Raw genomic sequence first — 9,574 nt, forward strand, 5'->3', positions numbered from 1 at the left:
GAATTCCCTCACACAATGTTATCACACACTATAGTGAAGATGAGACTGAATAAGGAAGAGACACACGAATAAGCCATGGAATCACATTAGCAGAATTCATCAGCTCCATTGAAGATTCCATAACCGAAGAAGATTTAGCACCATTATTCAAGATGCCTTGGCGAATAAGGAATCTAGGTGTTGACATTGAAGACAAAGTTCATAGTACAAGATGAAAGAATAGAATTCTTTCATTTTACATTTATGGGTTGTTTGCCTGTGAGAGAGCTTTCACATGCTTTCAAGGACCCTCATTTCAGAAAGGAGGTGACGATGACTATGACTCAAACTAAATGCAGATTTATAAAGCAGTAACAATTATTCGCAGCGACATGTTTATTGTTACATTTAGGTTTGACAGGTAGTTTTCCAGTGCACTGTGAGGAGAATTCTGTTCCAAGATCTCTGGTAACTCTTGTTAGTATGTTGTTGTATGGACAAGCTACAATGTATAACAACCGGGTACTTATTAGCAGGAAACACTAACGATTGCTTAGATGTTAATATTCAACAGCTACAAACGAATCCTTAACGTTTACTCTCCAAAGATCCGTCATCATGCATCTAAAGAAACCTCTTTCATATACACCTAGGAATAATGATTGACTATCAGACAAACAACATGAAATAAACTTGTTGTTAAGTCAGATTGAGGCACTTTTAACAGAAAACCCATAAGCCCTGCGAAGATGGATGATAGCTTGACAAGAAATTGCAAGACTTGCTACAGAGTTTGAGAAGAGGGGCGAAAGATACCAGAGGGACAGTCATATATCTATTTCTTGATGAAGAGGACACAACTGACCATGAACAGAAACTAAGTGCTCAAAACTGTTTATCCATGATGTAGCTTCTGTGATAGAAGAGTTAGGAAATCAATTTCTTGAAAACAGCAACGAACTGCTTGTTCTGTATACCAATTAAATATATAGCTCCCTCAGCAGTTGTTGATACTATTCGTCGTTCGTTGAATAGAAATAGATGGACAGTACCAGTATGAAAAATGTATCTAAGAGGAAACTTAGACGAGTCCTTTAAACAAGAAAATCACACCCATCCACCAGCATTTAGTCTCATTTAGTTTAATACAAAGTCTTTCGAAACATTGACAAGATGTAACTATTGTAGACAATATAACGATTGACGATGCAAAGAGACGTTATCAAAGGCAAACATGCTAACCACGAAACTGATACAGTTTCTCAGGTGTAGATAAACACAAAACAGAGTTTATTCTATTTCTGTCAAATTATAAACTGATGGATGAACACATTTTCGGGAAGAGAATTATTGCTACAGTTGATACCGATGTAGTAGTACTTGTTGTGTCCTGCTTTCATGTCACAAATGCAGGTGATATTTATGGGTTTAAGGACTGGAAAACACTTCGGATGCATTTCAATTCATGAGCTTGCTAACTTTTTAGGACAAGAAAATGCATATATGCATTGCCTCTTTTCCATGCCTTCACTGAATTCGACACTGTGGCATCGATTGCTGGTTAAGGAAAAACACAGCATGGGATACATGGATATCATTTAATGGTGTCACAAGAGCATTCATCGTTATAAGAGACCAGGATTGCGTTCAATATCGTAGCAGCCAGCCGACGTAGTGCTACGTACATATTTGTTTACAGAACTAGTAGCTATGCTAGCTGCTATCAATATCTATTTAGCAGCTAGGACAGCTTCACGTTCAATAGTCATAATCTACGTAGCCCTATGTAGCCGCTACGATATTAATCGCAGCCCTGGCGAGTACTCTGAATGTAGAAACCACTATTACACAATTAATCGAACGATTCGTTATTCTGATGTATGATCGAACAAATATATCAGAGAAGGTCAATGATATTCAACCTTTTTTTGACAACATTGCTTACTTTTATTGATAAATAAAATAAAATTGAGAATGAAAATGGGGAATGTGTCAAAGAGACAAAAACCCGACCATAGAACAGACAACAGCAGAAGGTCACCAGCAGGTCTTATTAAACATATGTATTTCGTCTCTAAATTACGTTTTCGTGTGATATTTTTTACCGGAAGTGACAAAATTCTGAATAAAACACCCTGAGGGTTTCAAAGAAATGATACATTATTTCAAACCATGAATACACAATAATATAGTCTACACAGTAAACTTTGGCTACCAGTTGTGAGAATTAAATAACCATTAATCAGTTATCAAATGCATGTCCGCCATTTTGATGATAAAACCGGAAGTGGATAAAATCAAGCTTGCCTCCATATCTTATTTTGTTTAGAATGGTTCAAACTATGTTTCTACCAAATTTTATGCTTTTAACACAAAGTGAACAATTATTCACCTATCTGCTGGACTATTAATGACAAAAGAAAATGTAAATGCATATTTTTAAGGTGGTAACCAACACTACAGAGAGATAACTCTGTAAAAATCAGTTAAACGTTTTAATCATGTTGTTTTAAAGAAAATTTTATGTTAAGCTTCTCAATGATCAAAACTAGTGTTTGTCAAACTGCTATACATCCAATGAATTTTTTCCGATAAAGTGTGTGGTTCAACGTTTTTGAAATTTTTATATTTTTGTCAAAAGGGTCAAAGTAGATATTTTGTCAAAATTTTATGAAAATTAAACGAGCCAAAACTAATTTAGTCAATGTATTAGGTACCATTTTAATACCCGTTTTAATATTTATTCAATAATTAAGTGTTAATTTTTCTTTCTTGAACTATGCAGATAAATGTTATTTTTTTACCCCACCACTCGTTTTTTGTCGTGCATCTAGCTTTAAAAATCGTTGGCGTCTCATTTTGTTATTGCCAAGAAAAATGGAAAATGGTACTCCTCTTTCTATCGAGTTTATAACTTTTTTGAATTTTGGATCCCTAATACTTTTCATCTTTGTATTTGTTTGGCTTTACTTATATAATATTTCTTGAAAAACTGGTCATTATCGTGATATATGGACTGCCCACAGGACAGTGGTATTGACTAAGATAGTGATAATGACTGAGCCGAAGGCGAGGTCATTATCGCTGTCGCAGTCAATACCAATGCCCTACGGGCAGTCCATGTATCACGATAATGACCAGTTTTTCAAGAACTATTATGTTTATTTCATTGAGAAACCATGTTTTGGAAAATTCTCATAAATTCAAAATGCCTACAGCGAACTCGAGTAGTTGTTTGATTTCTATGGCAAATAGTGAAGACCAGTCGTAGTAATACTGCCATTCATTTTAGTGCAATTTTTCAGTATATAAATACTTATTAATCAAGGTATCTTTAATTTTATAATTAACGAAAACATATAATAAACAATTCAACAACTTAAATATAATCATATATAAAAAACAGGAACATGTTTTGTAAAGTCTTGTTCAGTCCTGGAACGGTTTGGAATGTCGCTGTTCTGCTTGCAGATAATTCTTGAGCTGTTGTTATTTATGCTGCTTTGGGTTGCTCTGGTCAAGCATGGCTTTACTTCATTTTAAAATTTGTTGCTTATTTTATTGCATGCTATGTATGTGAGATTTTAACTTTGTATTACAGGTTGTTTTTAATGTCAAAATGCACTGTTATTTATTTGTTTTTATATTCGGTCAAAAGCTCCTTAGAGCTTGTGTTGCCTTTTTGTAATTATGCCGAATCAAAATAAAGTTTTCTTATCTTATCTTATCTTATCTTATCTTAAAAGGTACATCTCTCTAAAAAGAGAAACCACGCCCCATCGGTCATTAACAGAGAAATCACGCCCCAACGGTCATTATCAGACGGAAACCACGCACCAACTGTCATTATGTCTTTCTTGTCCGTCAATTATGCAGTATGCTGCTTCATTTGTTAAAAAGTCATGGTCACTGAGGAGGGTGGACTCAACAACTGCATGATAGATACATATATGTATATAATGTTTGGTTCTTTTGTTGTTGTTTTTTTCTGTATGATGTATTGTAAAATTACTATGTTGATTTATGTATGCCTTCAACCCATATGGGTACAAATGTGAATTATATTCAATAAACTAATTATCAGACGGAAACCACGCCCCGCCGGTCATTATCATGTAAAAGTTCGTTAACGACTGGGTTTCTGGTCCGTTTTTTTCTGTTAGTGACCGATGGAATTTATTACTGAAGAATAATGAATCTCATGTGACCCCTTTTCATCCAATAAGAGAATCTTATTCTCAACCGATATGAAATAAACCTATTTTGATATGAGCGTCACTGAGCAGTCTTATGTAGACGAAACGCGCGTCTGGCGTATTGAATTATAAGCCTTGTACCTTTGATAACTACTTGTAATTATTACATACTCTTACTTTGATCAATTAAGTCATATGTTGAAAACTGTGATCATTCCTACTGTTTCTGTCTTCATACCTTTGTGTTGTAAGCTTTTCAAGCTTGGTCTCTAAATTGTCCGTTTATAAATTTGAAATTATTAAGAAACTAAGGTTTCAACTCCCTCGGGCAAGGTTGATTTTAGATGAATTTGGCTAGTTATTTTAGGTATTTTTGTCATATAGCTCTTCAACGGTTTAGGTACTTATACATCTTCGGATTTCAAATGTTTGGCTTTGAGCGTTACTGATGTAGGTAAATCCAGAAAGGCTCTTCGTACGCATATACTTATTAAACGCGTTGTTTTTTTTAATCATTGTTCAGAAAAAAATACTATTATAAATTTATCTTATTTTACTTTAAACTAGTAGAATACCAGTTTTCTTTACAGATTGGGGTTGATTTAGAGCTTTGTATATTGCATAGGCTGTTTTTGTTGACGCATTTGCATTAATTTTCTAGATGGCATTTGGTAATTTTCTTGTGTTCGTTTGCTAAAAGTACCGTTAGACACACACAATTTTTGTATTCTTGTCTTTCATTTTTGGTAATGTGCTTTGTTAATATACGTTATTATGTTTCTTTGATGCGTATGACGTGGCTCTGTACTTAAACATCCCGTCATTATGTTATTGTGTTATTGTACATTTTTTAATTCTAATCTTAAAAGTTTAATCTTTGCAAATGTGTTTTGTCTATATGCCTTTTTATCTTTCTTTGAAACATATACAGTATGACATGGATCTGTACTTACTCATCCCTCCAATGTCTTATTGTGCTATGGTAAATTTTTGTATTCTTGTCGTAAATTTGCTAATGTGCTTTGCCTGTATGGTTTTTGTTCGTTTTTGTTACATGTTTGATTGCTTTTATAGTGATTAAGATTATGTTATAGTTATTGACCAAGCAAGTCGGTATATAGAATTTAATCTGCACAGCTCAGGTGACCCTTATTAACCCGAACGACGTAGGAGTTCGGGTTAAAGGGTCATACTGAGCGCGTGCAGATTAAATTCTATATACCGATTTGATTGGCCAATAACTGTTTTAACACATGACGTCATTAATTTACGTGAACGTTTTAGATGTGGACGATATTCCGCAATCCAGGGATCCGAGGAAAGTTTATTGTAGGGTATAAGAAAGGGGGAAATACGACTTTCATTGGTAAGTTTTAAATTGATAACTTTCTTTGGGGGTTTAGACTTATTGTAAAATTGCGATTTAGTGGTAGATTTTTTTTTAAATGTTTCTGTTAGATCTATTCCCATTCTTTGTTTGATAAGTGACGATTAAGACTTTGACAAATTGAGTACTTTCAAATCGTTGTATAAAAAAAATCATAACTGAAAGGGTTAGTGAGTTTAGATTAATTGCTGTTGAATATCTTTCCATCAATGATATGTTTTAATAGAGAAAGATAAACCGAAGAAGATGTTATATTACCTAAATTTTACGTTTCTCTTTCCAATCTTTTACTCTCCCTCCCCCAAATTTCTTTGTATCTACGTATACTGTATTAATTTTTAAGACACGTCCATCTAAATGAAGTCTGATTGATCTCCACCTAATCTCCCTGTTTTAAAACAAACTTAAATATGACCCCCTTTAAATTCGATTAAAAAATGGTTAATGGGGAATAGATATTCAAAAAGTCGTTATAAATTCCATTGAGTCTAAAACTAATCAAAATCAGATTGCTTTTATTCGGATATTCTTAGATACATTTCTTTTTTGGCGGAAATTACTAAAAATTGTTTTAACTATATTTCTGACTTTAAAACACTGATTTAAGATTTATGTTGTACGCAAAATATAATAAATAACATTTTATGGTCAAGCTAAGATGGAAAAAAAGGAATGAGAAACCTTTCTTTTTCCTATTTTGAAACTACGATATTTGTACAAAGTTCAATTTTGTCGTAATTTCAAGGCAGATGGCGGATTCGGTGTGGGGACAAACATGTCGTTCACCCTAGGATATGGACAAAGTATCGTGTTATGCCTTAAAATCGTCAATATCGTTTTAAGTCTCGCTACACTCGGTTATATATTTTTTTAATTTGATAGAATAACGCCCCTTTCAAAATCTAGGAACGCCCCTAAAGGTAAAAATAGATTTGAATTGTGCAGTATATCTGAGGTAGTTAATGCACACCTTTGCGTTGCATTATCCAGATTATAGCACAGTAAGAACAAAGAGATTTTACCCATGTCATGTGTTAATACACAATGTTGACTGCTGTACATCTTTTTTTTGACATTTTTACCTTATATATCTGTTTGTTTTGCTTTCACATCATTGTCAATGAAATGGAATATTTGATGCGACTGTCATACAAGTGAGAGGTTTAGCTAGCCATAAAACCAGGTTGAATCCACCATTTTCCTTAAACTTAAGTCGGGAATATGATCGATGTTATCCATTCGTCTGACGTATTTGAGCTTTTGATTTTGCTATTTGATTAAGGACTTGCCGTTTTGAATTTTCCTCGGAGTTCAGTATTTTTGTGAATTTACTTCATGCAATACCCAAGTATGTCGGATCATTTTAATCGTTTTCCATTCAAAGAACACATATTCTATTTACTAAGAACAATATCTTTGCTTCATTAGCATCAATTTCAATTTTCTGAGTACAAGTATTACAGTATAATGTAATGCGGCTTGTTATTCAGTAACCTATTTAGCTAAAACAATATGTCATACAAATTGAATGTGGATATTATTGATGTTTTATTTAATTACACTAACTTTATTCAAATGAAACACTTTATTCAATACCATTATTATCAACACAATTAATAGCTGAAACATCTAAATTTCAAACAATGAATCAAGAGCATCATCAGTCATATTACCTTAAAGTTGGTTTTTATTTCACGGAACAAATAAAAGTTACGATCACATATCTGAAATAATACCGGAATCAAATGAATACAGAATACGATCATTAAAAACATATCTGGACCACATGCCAAGATATAGATTTTCAAGTCGTCAAATGCACTTGCAGTTTCACTACAGAGTTTAATTCATAAGTAACCAAACATTTATCAATATTACCCAAGTAAAATCATTACTGCAATAATATTGCATTGTTTGTCATTTCTATTTAGTATTATACATGGACTTGTATATTTTTGACATTGCATGTTAATCATATAATGCAGATGTCAAGGCTTTTCTTCTCAAATAACTCCCATTGGGGTTGTCATGATTGCCCCAAAAAAGACCTCTCCGAACTCTCAATCTTGACACCCCCAGTCTCATACTTATCTATAACAGAAATTATGTAAAGTATAATAGTCCATTACAGTAACTTCATGCTTGAACGAGACTACTATAGATACATCAACGATTTAATTAGTTTGAGTGAAAGATATTTTCCTCTGACACAAAGTTGCATCCCTTTATCATCCCTACAAACAATTTTTATTTGTTTAATCCTAGAATAAGAGAGTTAAGATATTTGAACATCGGTAACCTAATATTGTTTATGATTAATTCAGCAGTTATTATTTCCCACTACAAAGTGTCGTTTACGCATGATAACATAAGGTATCCGACAGATTAATCAATATGTTGTTCTGGCATGATGACAATGTTTAATTACCAAAATTCAAAACGGCTGAATTGAAATGCACTTTGTCTGACATTAAACACTTCTACTTGAAAATGAGCAAATACAAGACATGCAACTCCTTCAGACTTATTTCGATATTAAAAATATTTTAAAGATTTTTTTCCCTCGGTTTACTACTTTTAATCTGTGCCTTAATATGTATATTATCCTCAATTTCTTAAAGGACAAATCTGCCTGTTGGCCAAATCCTTGTGAAGGTCGAACTAGATGTGTAACCGCTGCATACAACAACCAGCCTATATGTTTACGCTATGGTAAGTTTGACGAGAGAGGCGATGATATAAATTTCATTTACAAAAATCTTGTAAATACAGCTAATCTGCAGTGATATCGAAATCGTAAGCGAGGATTTATATAATTTACTACTTTCTTGAAGAACTCGTCTTTATGAAAGGTGCAAAATTGTTGTATTAATATAGTTTAAACGAACACTAAAGAAGGGACTTCATTTACCAATATATTGAACTGTATACGGAGTCAATAAATAATTTAGTAATTGCAGGTGTCTTCTAGTTTCTACTACAATACGGTGATAGCTAATTCTACCTTTGCTGATAAATTGTTTATGAAATGTCCTGATTATTTTGTGTTTGAACGTATTTAACATTTAAATTATATTATACAACTATATCATGTAATTGACATAAGATTCAAATTCTTGTGTAATTCGACGAAAACTCATAACATTGCATATCTACGTATTCAGTTTTCTGGCAATCATTTCGAAGACAGAAATGTCACACTTATCAATAAAGCAAGAACTTTTGTCAAATCGCATTATTATAAATACAATTAGAGAGCACGCAAAACGAAAAGTCTACATACATACAGTATCAAACAGACTTATTCAATACGAATATATGTACTATTGAAATGTTACATAATTGTCAGATATACTTTTGCATCTGTAATTACAATAACAGTACCAATTTTACTATATCAATTACGCATTTCGACTGAAGCATTTGTGTTGTTTCTTTAGATGATCCATGTCACAATGTAACCTGTGACAACGATGGAGTATGTCGTAACGATAATGGTGGTTATAGATGTGATTGTGAGGATGGATTTTATGGGCCGCACTGTGAATGTAAGCAAATGATGGTATATTTCCAGGTCAACAAGTAAAAAGTTATCACTTTCACCATTATATTAAAGCAATAAGTATGAAATGTGTTACATTATATTTAAAACATTTGTAATTGAATTTGTAAAATTTTATGATTTTATTACGAATGGTGACGATCAATTATCAATCATGCCAATTATTAGAAATTACCATGGAGCGATGAAAATTCGAATATAAAAAAGAAGCCTGATCAAATAAGAAAAAGACGACTGGAAAAACGTCAATTATTTAAAACTATTTTCACCAATAAAAACCGGCATCAACAAATAGCCAATAATGATGAGAGTTAAAAACCATATCTACCAAATATATTTTAACTGAATATAAATAGTATTATCAATTCTTTCAGACACTCCCTGTTCTACAAATCCATGTAACAATGGTGGTTCTTGCACATATACAAGATCGTCCTTTTCCTGTAATTG

The 9,574-nt window shown here is 32.8% G+C and overlaps 1 protein-coding gene across 1 annotated transcript; it reads left to right on the top strand.

Moving 5' to 3' along the window:
- Nucleotides 1–8,088: 8,088 nt before the first annotated feature.
- On the top strand, nucleotides 8,089–9,567 carry LOC139508758 (adhesive plaque matrix protein 2-like; the record flags this gene model as incomplete). Its single annotated transcript, XM_071296018.1, is given in 3 exon segments — nucleotides 8,089–8,274; nucleotides 9,003–9,110; nucleotides 9,499–9,567. Coding segments are annotated over 3 exon segments (295 nt in total), but the record flags the coding sequence as incomplete, so codon positions are not given.
- Nucleotides 9,568–9,574: the final 7 nt, after the last annotated feature.

This window comes from Mytilus edulis, unplaced genomic scaffold (genome assembly GCF_963676685.1).
Source record: "Mytilus edulis unplaced genomic scaffold, xbMytEdul2.2 SCAFFOLD_863, whole genome shotgun sequence".
Taxonomy (NCBI): Eukaryota; Metazoa; Mollusca; class Bivalvia; order Mytilida; family Mytilidae; genus Mytilus; species Mytilus edulis.